This window comes from Nelusetta ayraudi, unplaced genomic scaffold (assembly GCF_046127955.1).
Source record: "Nelusetta ayraudi isolate G7.1 ecotype Tasmania unplaced genomic scaffold, CSIRO-AGI_Nayr_v1 ptg000090l, whole genome shotgun sequence".
Taxonomy (NCBI): Eukaryota; Metazoa; Chordata; class Actinopteri; order Tetraodontiformes; family Monacanthidae; genus Nelusetta; species Nelusetta ayraudi.
This window is the reverse complement of record NW_027466140.1, coordinates 2,908,555-2,931,643: the sequence shown is the minus strand read 5'-3', so window position 1 is coordinate 2,931,643 and position 23,089 is coordinate 2,908,555. Positions and strand designations below refer to the sequence as shown.

At 44.5% G+C, this 23,089-nt stretch overlaps 1 protein-coding gene across 5 annotated transcripts in view; it reads left to right on the top strand.

The window, feature by feature from the left end:
- Positions 1-23,089, top strand: part of macrod1 (mono-ADP ribosylhydrolase 1) — a 98,797-nt gene that overhangs the window by 16,828 nt on the left and 58,880 nt on the right. The window contains exon 4 of one of the 5 annotated variants that reach the window (XM_076046674.1): positions 5,258-6,818. The exons of the other annotated variants lie outside the window; for them this stretch is intronic. Coding sequence (XP_075902789.1) covers positions 5,258-5,703 — 446 coding nt within the window. The 3' untranslated portion in view covers positions 5,704-6,818. Of the gene's footprint in view, positions 1-5,257; positions 6,819-23,089 lie in introns of those variants that run through there. 5 annotated transcript variants of the gene reach the window in all.

Below are 23,089 nucleotides of genomic sequence, written 5' to 3'. Positions count from 1 at the left end.
TTAGCACTCCTACTATTGTCTTGGACAATAATGTTTTGGATTTGTAAAATCCTAAATGATTTATTTAAAACCCCAACAACATCAGAAAGAAACTATAACACATAGAACTGAGAGATCTCAAACAGGCCACGTCCTAGATGGAAACAGAGGCTGTGCTGGTTTGGTAAATGATTCAACAAATGAGGCTGAAGAACGTCCTCTGGTTACCATGAAGAGGGCTAAAATTTAAAGCACAATGCAGCTTTTTAATTGCGTTCAAGTGACAATCCTTCAAAATGTCAGGCACCCTTGAATGAGCCGAGCGTCAGTGCTTCCGTGGCACCTCCAGTAAACGATACCTGAGAGCTGTGCAAACACTTCCATCCATTTCAACTGTGCAGTGTGATCACACATCAAGCAAGTGTATTTTATTTTTTTTTGCTGAAATATGTTTCACTTTAAGATTCTTGGCAGCAGTGTGTTGAAAAAAATGATGTCCAGCCTTAGCTGGCCATTTTGTTGAATGTTTGAGGCTTATTGGGCTAAAAAAGGGTTTCACTGATAGTTGGCAAGCAGTTTCAGGGATGGAGGAAACAAACAAACAAAACATGTGGCTTACTTGAGATTTTTCTCTCCAGATTTTGGGCTGTACGGAAAGTGAGAAATAAGTTTTGTCAGTGAGCATAATATAGCAAGAATGATATATATTTTTTTGTATTTTTTAGTATATTTCTGTAATTTGGCAGAAATAAATATTGTATGCCATCATTAATGGACATAATGTTATTATGTATTTATTACATGTAAGTAAACAACAAAAAGGAAACCATTGAAACTACACACTCACCTAAATAAAAGTCTCTTGATTGCATTTTGTTATCGTGTATCAGGTGCTTTGACACATCTGACAGTCTTTGCTGCTTTAGTCAATAGCTGACTGTAGGCTGCAACAGCCAAAATATGAACTCTTTCCAATGCCAGTCGTCATTTTGGAGCCAGGGTCATTAAAATGAATGGGAAGCGTCGCGTTTTGGTTTTTATTGCTGTCTTATGCACTTGTGTATCTGCAATAGCACAACTTTGCGTGAGGCGCAATGCAAGTAATAAAAGCTGTGAGTTATAAAAATGAGGCATCAGAGCCTCACGCCAGATAATAGGCCACAGCAGTGTGCAAACACTCCGGACACTGGATTGTAGCTAAGGGTGGAGACGCCACACTTGCAGTCGACGCTCACGCAGACATTATAATGGCTGGATGGAGAATCTCGCTTATGATAGTTTGCATGAAGTCAGCTGTCATTATCTTCTTGTCAGATACAGAGTTCGCTCTGTGTATAATGAACCATTTATACTAACATAAAGTATATATCTGCCCGACTCCCAGCCCGAGCGTTCACCCCTAATGGACACTTATACACTCCCCTGTTCGTTATATTGATCCATGCTCACACAAGCATTAGCACTCTCTTAGAATGAGAGGCATGTCTACAGCCACACGTGGGAGCACATATAGAGCATGAACGCATCCACGCAAGTGGACGCATGCATACTCCGGTCCGGTCACTTCAGGAAGTGCTCAAACTTCTTGGGCCAAAATCATATGCGTGTGATGTGAGAAGAAATGTTCCCTTTGAACTGACTGTGCATATGTGTCAACTAAGGAATTGTGTGTATGATTTCACAAGGTTCCCTCTCCGTCCCTCCCGTCACAAGTCATTATTCCAATGTGAACCTCCCGTTCATTTCCGTCTTTATATTCTTATCCAGTTGGCATTGTTGGACATCACACTCCTTTGTCTCTTACTTAATGAACCCTGTTTGCACATGAACATGTGCGTGCCAACACACGGACGCACACACACATGCACGTACACACAACAAAAGCCATAAAACGCCTTTTCCTTTTAGAAGTCTTTATTCATCCGTGTAGAAAAAAGCAGACAGACCAATAAATGGAACAGCATTTTGCACCCATTTTTAGTTTTATACATGAGAGTGTTTTTCATTATCACATCTGAGGGTGACATTTTCAAAGGAAACAGAACGGTGCACAGAATGAGAGAAAGGCAATGAATGAAAGGACAGAAATTGGCTCTTAGAGAACTAAAATAATAATAAAAAAAAAACAAACAAGAAATGCAGAAAAACACGTACGTCAGAGCTCTTTGAGGATTACTGCTGAACAGTAATAAAGTTTTAAACAGAGAAAAAGAGCTTCAAGATATACAGAAATGGGTTTGACACTAAAAGGCTTTCTACCAGTCTTCCCTTCCCCTCTCCCTCTGTCTCTTTTGTATGTTGCTTTAAATCTCCATTACATTAACAGTTTCAGTTGAGCCGAACACAACCAGATGTCATGTATATCTTCCTTTCTGCTCTTTCTATGTTTGACTGTGTGATGCTGCACAGAAGGCTGTGAATAAAAACTGTGAGTGATGCGATTCATCTGATCGACCTGGATCTTTTACAGATTTTGCATTGAACTTAAATCAGATGAACTGGTACTCAACAGTGCGCTATAGCTGTGCTGCAGATTAGAGTATATCAGGTCAGGCACTGAGAAGCAGTCAAAATTGATGTGGTTTCACCCAGTTGATTTGCTTTGTGGTGAATGTGCAAACTTTTTTTTTTTTTTTTTTCAATTAGCTAGTTGTTTGGTCTAAAAAGTTGTCAAACGAAACAACCCGGTTCTTGAAAACGACAGAAATGAAAAATGATCAAGGCATAGAAGCTGTCATTTTGATATTCGTGGTTTAACAACTAATTGCATGGGACTTAAGTGTTTTGTGTAAATAAAAATACAACCTCCTTAAAATGTGGAAATTTCATCACATTATTTTTGCATCAATGTGATGCATTACAATAGTTTGTCAGGTTGTTTATTGACTGTAATCTTTCATAGGAAAACTGCCTGCAGGCCTGTTATTTCTGTCCCCAATCTTTTTTTAATAAATATAATCTAAACGTTTCCGTCACCTTCCACTAGTATGACATTCATATACCATGATCATTTTTATCCATACAAGAACATTTACAACATTGGACATAAATGCATTACTTTCTCTTTTATGAATGAATTTCAGCGGGTGTGAATTAGACCAGAGACATTCCGTTCAAATTTTTGTTTCCAGGGATTTAAGCGAGCGACGTAAGAAATTGAGTTCACATCATTTTAAGGAGATGAGAGACGATCCCCGACCATAATCTCATTTTCAAACATGCAGAACTTTATCAGAATTGTGAAAAGGATCTTTTTAACAGCAGTTTTACTTGAGCTGGGTGTGATGTCGCCGTGAACTTACTTTTCCCCTCACTTTGTCCCTTTTTGTCATTCTAACATTATTTTCCGGTGTTACATAGCATGGAGGGATTTTGATGAAGACGCATGGTACAAGATGGAGACTGCATCATATTTAATATCTAAGACTTATAACATCAGCCCATGAGTATAGTGTAACAATCAGGTATTTGCAAAACATAGCAGTCGCTAAGAAAATGATGATTATGGCATTATCCTGTTGTCACCTCAGTTGTTCACGCCCCTCTGTGGAGGCCCTGTCATCTTGCCCTTTTGTCTGCTTTTTTAATCTCTGCTGCGTTCAGCACACACTTTTTTTTTTCCGGGGCTTCCTTTTCATTCTTTTTTGTCACGATGTCATATGTTCACACTTCTCCCTTAGTACCCAAATCAGCAAACCCACTCTCTTGACAGTTTTTTTTTATGTTCCATCCCTCCATCCATTTATCCATCAACCCTCAGAACCACTCTCTCAATCTCTCTCCCCCTCATTAGCCTTCGCATGCTGTGGCTTGTGTCTCTAGTCTCTGTCAGACCTGTTATCACTGCTGTCAGCTCCCTTGGTAAGAACAAAGTCATCCTCTGCTCACGGCACTACAAAAGAAAAGGGAGAAATAAAAGGAAGGAGCCTTCGCCCAAAAAGAAGAGGCGGAAAGAGGGAGATTTTTTAAAACGGAGGGGAGTAAACTGGAAGAAAAGTAGCAAGCTAGGAACACATCTTTTCATGCTGGCCGTGATGCATTGTCATGTGTGGGTTATAACAACCATTGATTTCTCCCTCTTTGTCATCCCTTTTATCTGTACAGCACAGAGCTTACAGTTGGTTGGATGATATGAGAGCTATCTCTATGCACATCAAGTGCCTTTTCCCCATATTACAAATATATCTCCTGCTAAATCAGCTAAGCCTAGAATATCAACCTGAAATAAGTTACCGTGTATTAATATGAGTTCAGAAGACTAGGTTTGAAAGACGCTTAGACATCCAAAAGAGAAACATAACCATTAATAACTAGGAATAGCTTTGAAAGTAGGGCTTACTGTATTTGTAGTATACAGTATATATAGCAGGACTAACGTTTCTCACTCAATAGCAATGTCAATTTGTTAAAGTTGATATTAGTCTTTTCTACCTAGCGAACAATTCAGAATTGAACCAGCAGAGGCACAGAGGGTACTTTGGAAAAAACAAAACGGCAACCAGCCAAGGTGTCGTCACCTTCAAAGTGGCGCCTGGCATTTGTGTCTCAGAGAAGATATCCCCATATCATCACGTGTAGGCATAATCTATATCTGGGATACCACCCTCTCTGTAGCCTCGGTTGGTGCCATAAGTGACATGATGGTGGCTGGTTTGGCTGAGGATGGTGCCATTGAGGCTGCCTGCCCCATGGTTGCTCCGATAGGTCCCGTTAGCTTGGGAGGAAGAGGAGGAGGAAGGGAAAATTGTGTGGATGTAGGTGACATCCTCAAGCTTTGGCTGCAGGGGCTGATGGGCCAAAGCTGTCATCTGGAATCCCGCAGGAGGAGCCCTAATCTCTAAGATGGAAGTGTCTTTCTTGGTGCCTGACTCAACATAGTCATCATAATGTTTTCCTCCTCTTCCCCTGCTGTATGAGCCCGAGTCCCCAGAAATATAACCTGCCCTCTGTCCATACCAGCAGAAGATGCCAAAAATCAATAGCAGGCTGACTAATGCTGTTGCACCTCCTATGATCCCAGCCAGTGGCAGGGCTGTAAGTTCAGAGTCCTGTCCCTCTTTATCTTCCCCCTCACCTCCTGAGTTGACCACAGCGTCTCCAGTCTCTATCTGAGCACAGGCCGGGGCCGAGTCTTTTGTGTTTGAGTCCATGTTGCCAGATCGAGACAAACCCATGTTGGAACTTCCAAAAGAGGGCTCTGACCGCAGTGGCAGCAAGCAAATGAGGTAATGGGAGCGTGGAGTGAGCTGGTTAAGGAGATACTGCCTTCTTTCGCCAGGTACTAGAGTCTCTGTTATGGAGCCAAGAGCTGCACTGCTACCCAACCTCAGCCAAGACAGACGGAAGGACGGTGCTGGCTCGGGGCACAACCAGCTCACCAGAACGCTGTCTGAGGACAGAGGTTTTACAGACAGCTCCAGGGCTTCTCCAAGCACCTGCCCTCCTTTGCCTGGAGGCAGAGGCAACACAAGGCCTGGCCGCTGCTTGGCTTGCAAGGTGAAGAGGGAACCTTGTGTAGGGACCAGCAGAGAGCTAGTGGTAGTACTGCCATGGGGAACTGAAGCCACTGCTGGGCCTCTTCCGATTCCATCATCACCTTCCCCGTACCTTTCTGCTGGGTTCATCCCCATTCCAGTACTTGGAACAGCAGGAGGGCCCTCACATTGTTCCATGAGGGAGGTAAGGTCTTTGAGAATCTGGCCCCTCACAGACTCTGGGCCCTGACATGTCAAACCCCTGACAGTAACTGCTGCCCCACGTCCGTGAAGCCAATTGTGGAGCCAGCGTAGGTTGCAGCCACAGTACCAGGGGTTTCCCCTTACCAACAGCATCTCCAGGCTTTCAGTGTCCTTCAGTAGTCCTCGTGGCAAAGTAGTCAGGTTATTTCCAGACAGGTCCAGCTTCTGCAGCCGCCGCATCCCATCCAGCGCCCCTCGTGGTATGTGAGTCATTCCATTGTCTTGCAAATGGAGCCGCACCAGGTGAGCCGAAGGTAGGTTGACTGGTGGAGACTGAAGCGCATTACGGACCAGTGACAACTCCGTGAGGTTGGAGAGACGTGAAAAGGTGTCATCGGCAATGCGTGTGTTCGCCAGAAGGTTTCCATCCAGGACCAAGCGCCGCAGGGAGGAGAGGCCACGGAAGGCATGTGTGGGAATGGTGCTGATTCGGTTGTCGTCCAGTCGCAACTCTTCCAAGGATGCCGGCAGGCCTGCAGGAATACTTGACAAATGGTTGCGAGACAGAAAAAGAAGTCGCAGCCGTGGAGTCCCAGAAAAAGCTCTCTCCTGGATACTAACCGTAGATATGGAGTTATCATCCAGGTGTAAACGTTCTAGCAGGGGTAGTTTGGCCAAAGCAGATCTCGGTAACGTTCGTATATTATTATCCTGCAAATGGAGCTCCCGTAAGGAGGGTGGAAGGTGTACAGGGAATTCATCCAGCTGGTTGGCATACAGGTAAATCACCCGTATGGAAGTGCTGCGTTCCAATGAAGGTGGCAGCCCCGCATTGCTTAGACGGTTGCTCTGCAAGTACAGGATAGCAGCCATCAATGGAAGTGGTGGAATTATGCTGAGGCCGCGGTCGTTGCAGTAGACAAAACCCTCATCACAGCGGCACACTGAGGGACAAACAATGCCCTCATCTCCCTCGCCTGTCTCCATGGCAATCGCCGCTGCAGCCAGCTCCAGCACCTCAGCTAATAAGGTGAGGCACAGGAGGAGCAAAAACAGCCAATCACGGAGCTCGGCAAGACTCTCGGCCGCCATGTTGTTGCACAACTCCTAATGAAAAAAGAACAAACGAGAAACAACATTAGAACAGTGAAGCGATAATTTTCTCTCTTTTTTTAAACATCAATTAATAAATACTAAATCACTTGAAGGTATTCAAAAAAATTTCAAATATATTATTCTAAAGAAGATTTTGTAAATGAATAGTCAGATACACTTAAGAGGGACTGTCCATTATATGGGTCAGAGCAGCCAAGCAGAAGATGAATAGACATTCAGATGCACAGAGCGTGTTGAAGGGTAGAATCATCAGGCGAAAAAATATTACAAGAATGAATGAGAGCAAAAGGATGAGATGGAATGTAGAAAATTGGTGACAGTTGTGTAAAGGGACGAGTGGGAGAGTAAAATTTTTCTCCTGGGAGATTAACAAAAATGGAGTGAGTGACATGAAACTAAACTGGAGGAGAGAAGGGGGAGAAGAACATCAGATTAATTGCCCATGGTGCTGTTGATAGCTTTCGAGACAACACAGTAGCATCCAACCATCCAGTGTCATTACACAGAGAATGCATGCAAGGAAACACAAGAAAACACTAAAAACTGAGATAACATATGGAAATTCTAAAAGAAACTGATCATGGTTATGGATTAAACACAGAGAAATGTAGGTAAATAAGTAAATACTCTGAGTGCCAACCATTTACATACTGAGATGTATAATGCATATATTCTCTTACTTGTTATTGTTTGTGAATTTTCTCTAAATTATTCAGCACGGTGTTCCTTAAGTCTCGAGAAATATTTCAGTCAGATGCTTTACAGAGAACAATTTTTATGCAACATTAATATTGTCCTTGGTGGATGTTTTATGACTTGTCTCAAAGCGAGTTCCTGCCACCAGCTTCAGTAACATAAATTCAACATTTGTGGATAAATTGATCTCTGCGTACGCTCATTCACAAGCCACTATTTATAGAGTATGAATAATGTACAGTTGTGAAAGTTGCACAAATCACAATGTGGCCCACTCTTGATTGAATCCTTGCCTTTTCTTAGCCTCAGGCAACAAACCGTGCCCTGACATGAAATGGCTGACATGATTTGACAGCACATTTGATAAGCAAATCCTCTGAAGGCAAGGATTTTTTTTTTTTTTACCCTTTCTGTGCAAGAATGTATGTAATTTGTGTGTTTGTATGTGAACTCGGGGCTGGATGCAAACTAACCCCTTGGCTACAGTCAAAATCCATGCAAAGCAAACAAGAGATGGCAACAATAGTGAGGGTGGAGGCTAAGACACAGATAAAGTGCCACAGACCATCATATAAGGGCAGAAAAATCTGAGCATCTCGCATCAGCTTTGCATCAGCAAGTGCTTAGCCTTGAGCTCAAACAACTTTTTAAAATGTATAGTTGAGAAGAAAAAAGTAGAAAAAAGTATTTTCACATCAACATGATAACGTCCTCTATATATATGTTTACAAGTAATCCCAGTATTAGGCTAAATACAATAAAGCGTGATGCAGTGGTGCAGTGGTAGCACATGGGCCTTTCTGTGTATAGTTTGCATGTTCTCTGCGGGTTCTGCCGCTTCCTTCCACAGTCCAAAGACAAGCACGTGAGACTAATTGCGAACTCTAACTTGACTCTAGGGATGAGTGTGAATGCTTGTCTTTCTTTCTGCATGGTCCTAAACCTGCGTCTTGTCCATAGCATCTACCTCTTCCCAGCTGCACGCACTCACCATTTGGCCACCTTCACAATCTTTCCTTCCATCCACTCCGGGGGTTTGTTTACAGGAGTGCTGTCACTCCACTCCTCTCCTCCCATGTCTCTATCTCTTTTTAATCCTCTTTTATCATTTCCTCTCCAGTTCCCATTTGAGTTCCTACACACTGAGAGTGGATCAATCAGCTCTGCTCTACTCACTCCTCCCCTCCACGGTGACTTAGTCTCTGCTTTTCATTTAGATGCAGCAGCTTTTTTTTTTTTAAACCCCCCACCACCCTTTCTGTTTTCCTCTCACCCCAGGCCTTAGTTTTCTTGCCTGTGCATTCGGCCTCCGCCTTCTTTGTGCTTTTTCCTCTCTAACATTCCAATCATACTCCTGAAATAAGTACCACTGCGGGAGCTGCAATGTATTTGTTGTTTATTTATTAGTTTTCCCCCTTATTGTCTGTGATCTCTCTTACTGTGATGTGTGAGTGGAGAAGGTGTGAGTGACCCAAGATCTGATTGCAGCGGGCTCTCTAACCTGCTCAGACTCTGTCTCCTTCAAGTCAGCTCTCTTGCAGATTGTCTTCCTCTATCAGGGGTGCGCGTAGAGGAGTGTTGCTGCGTCTAAAAGATTAAGGCTGCTGCTTTTGATCTGTCTGTGTGTTTGTTTGGGCAGTTTTCTGTGAATTGTACAGAAGAGTAGTGTGGCTCCTCAGGGCCGTTGAATCTTCCTCAGCTTGGGTGAATGATGATAAAGATCATGATAACCAGCACTGCTCAAAGCCACCTCTGCACCATCATTTGCGTGTTGTGCGTGTGTGTGTGCATGTGCGTCTCTGTGTCCTACTGCCAAGCTCTTTCTCTCTCTGGGATTGGGGGCTTTTAGGCCTGCCAACTCAAGTCATCTTCAACAGGCATCCAGAGGCCTAATTCTAAAACCATCGCTCCACACCCAAACACTACAGCTGGGCTGACAGGCAGAAGATGGATGAAGGCTCAGTAGTCTTTCTTGGAAGTAAAAGCCATCCTGGATACACATGCAAGCAGTGGGTCATTCAGAAATAGTTTGATGCCATGCGACACTCGTTCTCTGAAAACGGAGGGACGTCAAAATGTGAAGAAACAAAGTGAGAATAAGCCTGTTTCCACAAAAATCAATGAAAGGGTCCTGAAGAGGATCTTTTATGGGTTTTTATCAGAAGAAGAAGAAGAAAAAAACACACCTTCAATTTCACCGTAAAGTGGTTGTAAGTAGTCTACTTGAGTTGGCCGTGATGGAGAAGTTGGTCTGGTACGGAGAAGTGGCTGTAAGTGTCTCAGCAACCGTTTCGCACAAGGTTGTGGAGTTGTGCGCTTAGAGCAGCACTTTGGTAGGCTCCGTCAGGAGGTCCGTGAGCGCGAGAAGTTCCTTCACAGCTTGAGAGGCCCCGTCTACTGTTCTCCAGGTGCCGTGGTTGGTGTTTGTTTCAGCATGTCCACTGCCCCAGTGTCAGTGAGAACCAATCTAAAAAGAGACAGCAGACAAACAGAGCGTATTCAATTTCCCTTTCAACCACTATGACTTCATTAAATTCATTTGCATGCAATCTTTCAATAGTTAAGGGATTTAATATATCTGTTTTGCTAATTAGCTGTTGACATTATATATGTAAATATGCAAATTAACATTTAGTGGCACAATTACTTAAATGCCTAAAAATAAATATGATTAAAATGCCATATAGGTTGGTAGATAAATAATATTCTTTTCCATCTTTTTTATTTTTTTTGAAGCAGCTCCAAAAAAGCCTTTAGGACTCGGTGTCGGCACGGTATGGAAAAATAACAGGTAGCAGCTATTTAATTATTCCCTTCAGAACTGTTATTGCATTTAAAATTAAGTACCTCGTAAAAAATCCTCCTGAAGGTCAATTCAGCATATGCACAACACTAAGTAAGATCCCAATGGACACAAACGGCCAATTAAGGTAACAATGTTTTATTTTCTCCTTTTCCTCTTCACACAAAGCTTTGGAGCTTTCATTAACCACCACGCGCTAAGCACTTGTGTCGTTTGCGCCGATTCAAACCCCCCCAGTGAACGCCGACTTTAGAAATATAAGGTTTCATCAGACATCCTCAGTTTAAAAGAGAAAGATTCATCAAGGCTATTAACTGCTCCGTTGCACACATTCACTTTTTCACTTTAGCCCGCAGTAAGTAGACTGCGTAGCCAACTGGGAAATTATCATGCAGTTTGCTTAAACCCAAATAGGGACAAATAAAGCCGTCCTCATTTTCATCTCTAAAGGACACTCGCTGTAGCTGAGAAAAACTTGCTCAACAGGCCCACGTCCGTTTTAGTACTAGAAGAAAAAAATAAAACAATTAAAAAACAAAACAAAAAAAAAACAACAACAACCTGCAGCCATACGCTAGCGTGACGGCCTGTGTTTCCAATTTGCGTGACTTAACGAGCTCCACATATGGAAAGCAATGTGTTTAGGTGGGTGTTTTGCATTTATGTCGTCGCCTCGTGTGGAATGAAGTCGGGCAGTGTGTGGCGAGATAAATTGTCCTCTTTATAAAACCGCTCCAAACTGATAGCTGGCGTGCGGCGCGACAAACTGATTTATATGTGCAGAGTTCAGCTAACATGTGTCATGAAAACGGAATACTAAAAAGACCTTGTTTGCGAAACGAGATGACTTTGTGATTGGCATTTAAGGACAAATGGGCATAATGGCCTGTCTGCCGAACGTATGCAGAATTTCTGCTCCAAACCCTCTCAGTCCTTTGCAATTAAATGACCGATGTAATTTCATGCTCCTGTGTAGGTGTTTTGGAGAGCGGTGCTCCGCGCTGACGTGAAAGCCAAATGAAAATGAAGTTTTTAAATTGGATGTCGCCTGTCACGTATCAACAGCAAACGGCACCTTTCACGGCCTTGACGTTTTAAAGCGAGGTGCAGCGTCTTGTCCAAAAGCGCCTTTTACTTACTTCGCACTAATCTTTTCTACTGCAGGCAAAATGTCTGCCTGCACCGGACACGATGTGAATATTGAACATCAGCCGCGTCTCCACACTTCGCTAGCTGCTGCCCGTTAGACATCAAATAATGAGCCGGTGTCTGTATAACAGCACGGATGGTGTTAAAACATTATTTTCTTTTCTTTTTAAAATGAAAAAAAGCGTTATGGGAGCGTGTCGTGAAGGGCTGTACAAGCACGGGGAGAGAGGCAGAAGGAGGACTTTAGTCTGTAAAGGGTTGTAGATAAGTGTGCTGCAGTCTGAGATGAAGGTCCCTCGCTTAATAACCAGCACTTCTGCAACAGCTGAATATGAAGGGGCTCAACACAAAACCTGTATTCAGTAACGAAACACCAAAATTCAGTTCTTTTCCCTTTTTACATTATTGCCTGCTTGTGTACACCTTTCCTATTGATTTGTATTTATAATGGCATGCTCGTTTCCAAAGTGCTCCCGACTCGTCCTCTTTTGAGCTCAAATGCAGTAAACATCTAGAGTTGCCTGAGGTCAACAGCTATGAAAGATGAAGTCGTGTTTTCCAGGAAACGTTTGCATTATTTGATGATTGTAACCTTCACTGGAATAAATAAATAAATAAATAAATAAATAAATGAATAGGACTCACTGAAAATCCATTTCTATATCCAGATGCCAGAAGAACATTTTCACTTAAAAGATATATTTGGAATACCGTGACTTTTAGAAAAAACATTCAGAGTTGTTGTTCAATCAAATTAATTATAAGTGGTTTATATGGGATATTTATATCTTCAATATCCAATCAGAAAACACAAAGACACAAGAAAAATGCCAATAAAGGAGCAAATACTTTAATAATTTTGCTCATGTTGCTGATAGTAAATATGTAGCTTTTTTTTGTTGAAATAATTCAATCTGTACGAAACTTTCTCTTTTATTTCTGCACAGCAATGTTAAGGTCATAGTATTACAGAAAGACAACCAGTGGAGGTGCTGGCTGTCTTTTTTTTCTGTTTCTTATTTTTTCCCCCATCTTTTCCCTTCTGCATAAGAGAGCACACAGGCAGTGTTTTGCTCCTCGGGGGGAAAGGAATCACTCTGCTCTTGTGAGCCGGTCAATGACAACTGTGTGGCCTGAAGGCAAAAGAGGAAAAAAAAAAACCCCAGTGTGAGGCTCCGGCTGTGGCTTCTCTGCTGCCCAAATGCTCGCGATGTTTTGTTTTTCTCTTTCTTTGCACAGTAATGATCCACTATGTTCCCTCGTTACTTTATATATATTTTTTTTTATATACTGGCTGTATATGAGCTGGACACTTTATATGAGAGGAAACAGACAGATGTTGTGCGTGCTGAAAGTCAATGTTAGTACAGTGTTTCCAGATGGAGGCAACATATGTGGCTATAAGCCTTTTGTTAGTTGTGACCTTGCAGAATTTGCAGAGGGAGGTCAGATATGAAAAGTCAGGTGATGTGATCAGGTCTTAAATTTAATTTTTTAGGAGGGATATAACAGAAATGAGGCCAACAAAACATTTTGTTGTGTTGCGTGTGCCTCTGTATTTTTTTGGTATGTATTTTGAAAGCAACAAGAAAAAGATGGTTGTCATGACTTTATATTTTTAAATTCTCCTCCAAACGACTTTCCAGGCGTGCCTCTTTGCAAGATTAACACATTAGCGGGTGACAGCTGGAAACTAAAAAACGCAGATCTCCTTCTCCTTCCACTCCTTTATCGGCCTGTTCAGGATAATTTAGAAATTGGAAAGCAAATAAAAGTGGCAGCTGTGATACTTGGCGCCGTGCGCTCCCTCTGTGTGCGCTGCGAGGGAGCGAGGCAGCAGGAAGTGAGGGGGTGAGGAGGTGGGGATTCATAGTTACGTGGCTTGGGACCAAAAGTCTGAGCACTTTGTAATCACTCGCCCTCCCCCTCTTCCCACCTCTCCCAGCTCCTCCACCTAACGCCGCTGTTAGCCGGCCTGATAGGCTTGCGCCCCTGCTGACACAAACCCTCTCCGCGCGCGCCGCGCTCAATATTAATATGGAGAGAATTCCTCCGAGCTCCATTGTCAGACGGCCGTATTGTTCTCCGTCGGGCTTCCGTGCTTACGGTGCAAGCTCCGCCTTCACACAGGAGCCTGCGCCCGCGTCGCGCGCACTCCCTGCGCCTTTGTGTGTCTTCCGTGCCGCGCGCGCGTGTCCCGCCCGCTGCGGCCGGGGAGGTGAGGGGTGTGTTGGCCGCCCGCCGTGGCCCGTAAAGACGACTGGCCGGAGAACGCTTGGCCGAGTCGCCAGGGCCCAACATCGGCGGTTATTTCACCTGGAGGCGCAATCTGTGAAATGAACACTCATTAAATTGGCCATTTGCGCACAGGTGTGTGTGTGTATGTGTGTGTGTGTGTGTGTGTGTGTGTGTGTGTGTGTGTGTGTGTGTGTGTGTGTGTGTGTCTGGCCTGCACAAATCAATTTAGAAACTCAGTAAATATGCAGCAGCCAAAAAAAAAAAGCTTGTCCTGAAAATCAGTGTGATGTGCTGTTTATGATGTTGTCTGTGGATGTGCACTCCTGCTAATGTGTATTTACACATCTCTGTGCGCGCGTGTGTGTGTGTGTGTGTGTGGACGTCTGTGCCGGCCGGGAGTTGTGTTGGGAGTTGTGTGTGTCTCTGTATGGATTTATGTGTGCGCGTGACTGTTTAACTACCCCGCACACGTAACCTCCCCATCTCTGCCTCCCTGTTTCTCATTTACTGAGCGCGTGCAGTTGAGGAAGAGGAGGAGGAGGAGGAGGAGGAGAACAGGGAGGTAGGAGGGGGGTTGAAACGAAAAGGGAAAACAAGTGATGGGGAAGCAGAAGAAGGGTGGTAGAGAGGAAATAGTGGAAAGCGGGAAGGGAAAGACGGGAGGACGGGAGGGGGCGGAAGTTTGCGCAGGGAAAATAAGGTGAGGCTGGTGTGAAAAGGGTGCAAAATGGGGGATGACACAGAAAAGGGCGGGGGGAGGGGGGTGACACGGGGAGGCGAGGGGCAAAGAGAAAGAGGCGGAGGAGGAGGAGGCAGATTTATGAAGCCATTGGAATGTAATTTGGAGGCAGAAATTACTGTCAGCCCGAGCAAGGTTTAAAGTCAGTGAAGCCTGAATGCAGGGGCCCGTGTGTGTCACAGACAAATGGGTAGCAAATGCGATGCAGGGTAATACCACCGAAGCCTCGGCAAGTCGCCGGTCGCACATGTCGAAGAGCCGCCACGACGATGCACGTCTGTAGGCGCCTGCAGATTTATTTTATTTTTTATTTTTTTTAACAACCCCGTCACGCTTGATTGATGCCGCTGTGTGCCGTCAGAAACGTAACCAAGGATTCATATTTAACAGCTCATATTTCATCCATGCTTCAAGACACATTTTCTCTCTCTCTCTCTCTCTCTCTCTCTCTCTCTCGCTCTCTCTCTCTCTCTCACACACTCACACGCACACACACACACTAACACGCATATTCACACACGCGCTCGTCTGGGCAGTGAAATTTTTTTCTTCTGGCTCTGAAGGTTGTGACTGGCGGACTCAGCGGAGGGCGTCGGCGCGGACAGAACGAGATCTGCCCGGAGCAGAGCACCACTCCGAGTACTTGTGTGTGTGTGTGTGTGTGTGTGTGTGTGTGTGTGTGTGTGTGTGTGTGTGTGTGTGTGTGTGTGTGTGTGTGTCAAGGATAGAGAGCAAGGTAGAGGTGGGAGATGAAAACGAGAAGCAGGCGCTCGAAGGAGGGGAAAAGAGAGAGAGAGAGAGAGAGAGAGAGAGAGAGAGAGAGAGAGAGAGAGAGAGAGAGAGAGAGAGAGAGAGAGAGAGAGAGAGAGAGAGAGAGAGAGAGAGAGAGAGAGAGAGAGAGAGAGAGAGAGATAGAGAGAGAGAGAGAGAGAGAGAGAGAGAGAGAGAGAGAGAGAGAGGCTAAAAAGAAGAGCGGGGATGTGACCGGCTTCCTAACGCAGCGACACACAGCTTCCATTTAGCGTGAGAGCGAAGGGCAGGGAAGGAGAGAGGTGAGGGAAGCGGCGCAGATCTGAGGGGAGGCTCTCAGCTGTTCACTCTCATTTCGGCCCCGGCCCTTCATCAATTAAGCGGCGGCGGGTGAAGTCGCGAGGAGCACGCAGAGACACTGCCAAGATGTACAGATGGTCTCAGACTTTAATCACGCCTGTCTTGGCCCCCGAGTGCCGTGCGCGTACAGTTTGTCATCGGCGGGCGCTGGTCAGAGCTGAACTGCCCTCCGTCGCCGGGAGGTCGCTTCCTTTTTTCTTTTTTTTTTGCTCGGAAAAAATGAGCCTGTTGATTTGGTTGCTTTGCTTTCCTCGGCTGATTAAAACAAACAAAAAAAAAAGTGGGTGCACAAATTCAAAAAACACAAAGAAGCAGTAAATACCAGATACCAGGTGAAACATTTGCAACCATGATGACAAATGGATGAAATAAAATGAAATTTCATGTCAAATGGCTAATGCACTAAATCGCAAGAAAATTTAATTTAAGGCATCTTAAAATGTCTTCAGTTTCAACTAAATACACTTAAAGCTCCCTGTTCGAAAACAGACATGAAAAAAATAGCAGGACTAGTATAAATGTTGACATTTTTTTTAAATTACTTTGTGTGTCTCAGTTCTTTGTAATTAAACAACTCACTCAGCTGAGCCTTCAAAAATGTGTCTCTCCTGCGGCTCGTAACGTTGGGCTGCTCTCAGCTGAGCCGCAGGATCTTCTGCAAAAGTGCTGCTGTGCGACTCCACAACTGGTTTATATCCGCTCCACTGTGACTCTCCCGGATGATGCGATTGGACGGCGTAGGGGGACCTGACCACTTTAGCGCAATAACGAAATTCAGAGAAGCAAACGGCGTCATAAAAAGGGACACATTATTATGATAACTGTCGTTCATTAATCTGCTTCTGAGTCACTTTGAAAAACAAGTGAGCGTTGATAGTAGCAATCTCCTAATATCAGTGGCACTCTCAGACCAAACAAAACACTCTAATTTGAGGTTTTTAAAGTTCTGATGGCTGGAAAAATATTATCTACCCATGGAAAAAAATAAAGTTTTTCTGTTTTGTTTTCAAAGGGCATTATCAGCCCGTTATTAGCCGCCAGTGCTTTGAAAATTACAGAGTTTTCTCCGTTGGCGCACATGCACAGGGTTTTAATTTCACTTCATCTCACAGTGCTGATAAATGTCAAGAAGAGCGTGTTTAGCGCAGTCCGCAACACAGCCGTCATTGTCCTCAGCAGGATCGGATCTGTGCCGCGGGGTTCACGATAACCTAATATATCCTGTCAGCGGCCGAGAAGCCGACGACGCAGCGCTCTGCACGCTGCCCGTCATCTTGACAGATTGAGAAATTGAGCGCGACCTGCGGTTCTGACTTTTCGCTAAAGCTCGCGCCGTTTATTGCCACGCGTGGCGCCGTCCGAGAACGCGGGTGACTCGACTCCCGACTGTCAGCGGAGGGGCCGGTCGTGAGTTTGTGCGCTGCTGCCCCCCCTGCTGAGGAGGAGCCGGTGCAGAGTCGTAAGGCCGAAAGCCCTCGCAGGGAGTCTGTGACCTGGATCGGGAGAAGCTTCGTTAACCGTCTCATCTTTGTGAGGTCGTCTACGTTTCGGCCTCTTGAGGGTGTTTTCAGTCCAATTGTTGGTCCTGCGCCGCGTGAAAGAGCCCGTCGCCGTCAACTCACCTCCTCCATTTACGGCCTCGGAAGCAATTTGCGCTTAAAGGCGCTGACCGGGATGGAAAATGTGAGAGCGGTGGATCGTTTCTCAAGACCTCCCTTTGTGAAAATGACAAGCGGACGGGTTTCGATGTCCTTTGATCCCCGTGCTGATACATTTCCGCTCAGTCAACAGCGACTTTGACAGCAACAGCTGTAGCAGCACCATTGCTGCCCTCCGTCTGGATTCTTGTCGTACCAAGATCGTGCAACCGTGAAGAAACATTTTTTTTTCCCCCCCATTTTTTTTTCTGAGGAGGAACAAATGTCATGAGGATGTTGAGGGTTGTTTTTTTTCTTCCCCCTCTCACCTCAGCGATTGACGTACACACTGTCTCCACGCTGCCTCCCTGGTGTCACACACACGCGCTTTTGTTGCTCTTATAAACGCACGTGCGCACGCACAGTCAGCGAGCGCCCGCTGCTCTTGAAGCGGGTGATAATGACGGCAGCGCCGTGATACACCGTGACAACACTAACACCCGGATGGTGGTTCACACCGGCGTCTAATCTCTGCTTCCCTCCATCTCTCTGCTCTCGCCGACAACAGTGTTGAGGTTAATTATCTCTGAATTTGTTTTTTTTTACAGTAAGTCTTGGTGCCGCTGGAAGGTGTTAAGTAGAGGCTGTTATTTAAAGGGCTTTTCTGAACGCTTTTATGTTTTCTTTTTAACACCGTGACATTCACAACCTCCACCGCACCTTTTCCCAATTCCTCTTCCTGCTTTGTCCCTTTCGATTTTTTTTTTTCACGCAACCTGTCCTGCAGCAGGTTTTCATTTTTCTCTCTCTGCTCCCTCACTCAGTATTTTTCTCTCATAATTGCTTTTTCACACAAGCCGGGAAACACGGAATAAAAAACAAAAGTTTTAATCGCGGCTGTTGCTGCCTGCCGCTGCCACCGCCGCCGCCGTCGAGCGGCTGACTAAGTGGTCCACTTGCATGATTGGTCCAGCCGGCTGTGGGTTGCTGTTTCCCCACCGGCTGTTTCAGGCTTTCAGGAATAATTGACTCACACTGTTTGCTCGTTACGTCATCTGGGGACGACACAAAGTGCTGCAGTTTGTAGTCTTTAATGATTTTGTCTTGATTCTTTGATCATGGGTACTGAATTGATCTTTCTTTTTTTTAAAAAAAAAAGCCATGCACGCACTACCTGCACTTCAGCATCGCACATCTCACATCACTGCCTTTTATGTACAGTTTCTGTCTCCTTTTGTTCATTTCATGTCAGTTTTTTTTTTCATCTCCCGGTAAAAAAAAATGTTCCCGTAAATTCCTTTCCGCCTGCTGCGTTTTGTGCGAAAATGCACGTGCCGCCTCCGACCCCCTGCTTTGTTTCCTTTCACTTTCTCTCTATCCCCCCCCCATTTACAGTTTCATCTCCTCTCCTCGCGAGCAGCGGCCAGAACGGCGGCAGCGATAAGTTGAGAGAGAGCCACTGGGAGGAAAGGCAGCGCAAATGGGAATTTTCTATAGATGGGTTCTGGAACCTATTGTGGTGCACAGAGAGGAGTGAAAGGGGAGAGGCTAAAGAAGAGAGGTGGATGGAGGAGGGCGCGGATGGAGGCGGACAGGGGGAGACAAAGTGAGCTGCAGAGTTTTTCGCCCTGGAGGAAGCCGCCTTTCAAAGAGGCGGCGAGCAGCGGCGGCGCGAGCAAACGAGACTTTGAGAGAGCGAGTGCTGCGGGAGAGGGAGGAGAGGGAGGAAAGGGGGAAGTGCGGCAGGAGGAGAAGGAGAAGGGCTTAAGAACAAAGTACGAGCAAGGTGAAAAGGCAGGACGGCGGCGTGAAAAGCAGCAGCAGCAGCAGCGGAGGTGTTCCGCATAAATATCAGGCCAACAACCAACTGCTGGCGGCTTCATTTCCAGCGCAGCAGCTTAAAAATTAAAACAGCCAGACGCACTCGGGAAGCAACGAAGACTGGCCTGGAAATTGTTTTTTTTTTTTTTCTTTCTGCATGAGCGGTAAATAACCACTATCATCTCTCTTGAGAGTGGCTGTGACTTTAGTGCTGATGGAGGATTTCACCGATTGGCACGATCTGAATCGATGGCCCACTCGCTTCACCTCCAATTAGGCTTCGACAACTCCACGCGTTCCACAACGAGGCCGCTCGGTCGGTCGGATTCCATATGTTTCCTATTTGAATATCTCCAGAATTAATGTGGCCATAAATCAGCTTCTAATGATCCCCGGCGTGTTAATCCTGGGAAGATTCTCCGCGACCGCCATTAGGCACGGCACGCTGAAGCCTCGGCAGATGAAAGGGCGACTGGCTGCTCCTTAAAGAGGGGTGAGACGGCCTTCATCACAGGTTTCACACACTGACAACCCTGAAGCTGTAACTTAAATCCTCCCACATCGTGTTGGAATGGTTTTTGAGCTTAGCCATCTGCCACCAAAAAAATAAATAAATATGTATATATGTAGTTTTTTTTCATATATAATAAAGGCATATTTTGAGTATGTATAGGGACAGGAGCCTTCACCATAGGAACGGATGATGTGACCTGACCAGTGAGTGAATTTAATATAAATAGGGGTTCCAGTATTAACGTGTTAATCGCGATGAGATTAAATACAAGGCATATTGTTTTAATCATGTTTCAATGGCAAGCGAATGGTTTCAGCAACCACCTACGCCAGTGTTCCTCAATAGGCGGAGTTCTTGAAATGATGTTTTTTGTTTTGGATTCATGACAGCATGTCAGCGTCATGTTTTGTTTCATTCAACTTGATTCAACAAAATGCATATGTAATAAGAGTGTCTAGCTGCACTGTTATGAAAGAAATTATAATACAAAAGATCAAAAATGAAATCCTTTCTTGTGTTCATTTGGTTCCCAATTAACACATTCTGGCAAGAATTGCTTGTTCTGCTGTTCTATGTCCAAATATGGATGTAGAAGAACAGCAGAATTTGACCATGTAAATTCAGAGCTTAATCGCCATTCAAAAAATTAATTGTTTCAGAGGCAGAATGATGAGCTTTATTATTATTATAATTCTTTAAAATTTAACAGTGCTTTCCATCGCAACGCAGGAAGAGCATTGCATGCAACTGCAAACACACACACACACACACACACACACACACACACACACACCCATCTGCCTGCAATGTGAGACGCCAGGAGATGCTCTGATATAGCCCATCTCTCAGCGAAAGCACACGTTTCGGCGCGGCGCACATCCCAGCGTGCATACACCTCGTTTCATGACAGTATGTGGATAAATAATCCCATTAAATATGATTGAAGGTTTTCCAGCTCAGAGCGTTTTACACCGACTCGGTCTCGCTGTCTGGGCCTCGTGCAGAATGAGGTATGCATGGGAAGTGCCCACAGACAAGCAATTTACGGGCTGGAGACACACACACACACACACACACACAGAGTCTTGTCTTCCAGAATGCACTTTTGCCAGCTTGTGCATGTGTAAGTATAGTTGTGCGCGTGCTCATAATAGCAGTCAAAGGGAGTAATTTTGAATCCAATAAGATACGTGCGGCCTCCTGGTGGCAGCCGATGGCACCGTACCCGAGATCCTGCTGACAGACTTTGACGCTTCTCATACACCAACTCTTTATCTCACTGTCTTTGTATTATTTCCTGTCACTCTCCATTTCAATATTATCCATGAAAGAAGAGCAACCCCCTGCCCCCCCCCCCCCCCCCAAAAAAAAAACAGAAAAAAAAATCAAAGGAGCTAAACCTTGTGGAGACAGAGAGAGAGAACTTGAACTGAGACTGATGCCAGTCTGTCACTCAGCACTTGTTCCGTTTTGGCTGTGTTTACTGTTCTTCCTCATTATAATGTGACAATGAGCAGACTCCAGAAATAGGCTATAGGGTAATTATCAGAGCCCATTGGAGCGTAGCGCGGGGCGCCATCCCTGCATACTTGAAAGATCTATTGGAATTCAATACGTCGGGTCAAACGCATAGTCTTCGAGCCAGCGCCGCAATCAAGGAGCATCTTGGCGCGCTCGGCAGCGTGCGTAGCACTTACTGAATGCCGCTCGGTAATTGGCGCTTGGGCATCGTTGTTTTATTCTTTGATCAGCTTGAATAAAGTGTTTGGTTTGATGTCTGTTTTGCACTGTGTTGCCATGGCAGTTTGTGCTAATTTGGCTCAATTTTTTGTCCTTTGGTTCTTAGGCATGTTTTAGATTATTTCCCGCCTTAATGCCTAATTATGCCGGTATGTGATCCAAAGGAGAAATGGAATGCAGCAAGTGATTACATTTTCAGTGGTCGTAGTGGTCAACTGCGAGGTCAACACAATGTCAAAATGAATCGCTGCGCACAAAAATATTCAAAAATGTCATTGGGGGTGTATTTATTAATGACTCTGTACAAACAGCTCACACAGAAATATTTCTTATTTCACTTTGTAAAAACATTCCTAAACATATTTATGTTGCACACAGAAATATCCCTTCTGTTCATTATATTTAAAAAAAAGAAAGAAAGAAAGAAAGAAAATCAAAAATAAATTGTGTGTAGCCAATCAGACGTCTCCTACAGACAGTAGCTTTAAAATGTACCCTAAAATGATCTTGCTGTTCAAAACACCCTCACAACTGCAACACTTTATTCCAAGACCCGCAATCCACAATAAATAACGAAATAATGAAATTGAAAAAAATAATCATTTTGTTGGACCAGATTTTAATTTTGCAGTGTTGCAGATTTGAGGCTCCTGGACTATTGTGCTGCATGCTAGCAGCATGCTTTGGGACTGGGAAGGGCTCGTTATGTAGTAGTACTTTCATATCAGTTTGTCTCTAAAATACTTTTGGTGTCAGCGTTCAACATTTTCCCTGAGACCACACAAAGTTGCTGGATTTGTCGCCTGTCACTTTTGAACAATTTTTGTCGCCAAGGGGGGTTTGGAAAGTCACCAAATCAAGCAAAAAAAAAAGAAAAAAAAAGCAAGTCCCAATGATGGCAACATTGCTTCTGGATGTAGCAGTGTCTGTGTGTTTAGCAGAAAAGAATGGAGTTATCTGATTGCCTCCAGCCAGTTTGCGTTTGGATCAAAAAACAGAAAAAACAATCCTTTGTCTCAATAGTTTCCCATGCAGTTTGTAATTAGCCTTTTTATACGCCAATGTCACTACGTAGTTGTGCTTTGATGAAAATGACATTAAGTTCAATTACCTACGTACTTTTGCGAATCTATCGCATTGACGATTGAAGAACATGTTTGTCTGTGTAAATGTGTGAACCTACACACATTTTGTGTAGATTGTGTTAACTTCTACGTGAATCCAGGAATATTTGTGTGGCCATTGAAAAAAATATTTTGTTTGTCGTGTCATTTCTGTATGCTGTATAAAGATTCCTCATTTTGAGGTTGTTCTTGCAGTACATCCAACCTGCTGTGATCACCTTTATGCAAAATACCACAAATTTATCTTCACATTTCGAGAAGAGAGAAATTGTTGCAACATATTGCCAGTAGAGATGTAAAAGGAGGGAGGAAATGTAACAGCCTTTAGATAGAGGGAGAAAGACGTATTGAACCGTTGACCATTTGTCAGGAAGCTCACTGTGTGTGAACGCCGCTGCTCGTAAAGGCAAGTGATGCAATGATGCAAGTTTCCCCCTCTAAAATTAAGTTATAAAAACACATACGCACAAGTTCCAAATGAATGACATGCACCACATTTCACTGCAGCACTAATTTCAGCTGCAGGCAACACAGACTGCTGCAACAGATGCGAGCCGCGTTGCAAGTGATGCAAAATGGTAAAACGCAGGCATTTCAAGCTTGTGGCTCGCTGTTGCCTCCATGCGATTAACACGGGAGGCTTCAGTTACAGCGGTCCTTCATGCCGTCTTCATGTCCCGACTGAGTGCTTATTATGCAGGCACACTGGAATAAATCAGGTACAAATGTAAAGCTTCGTAAAACA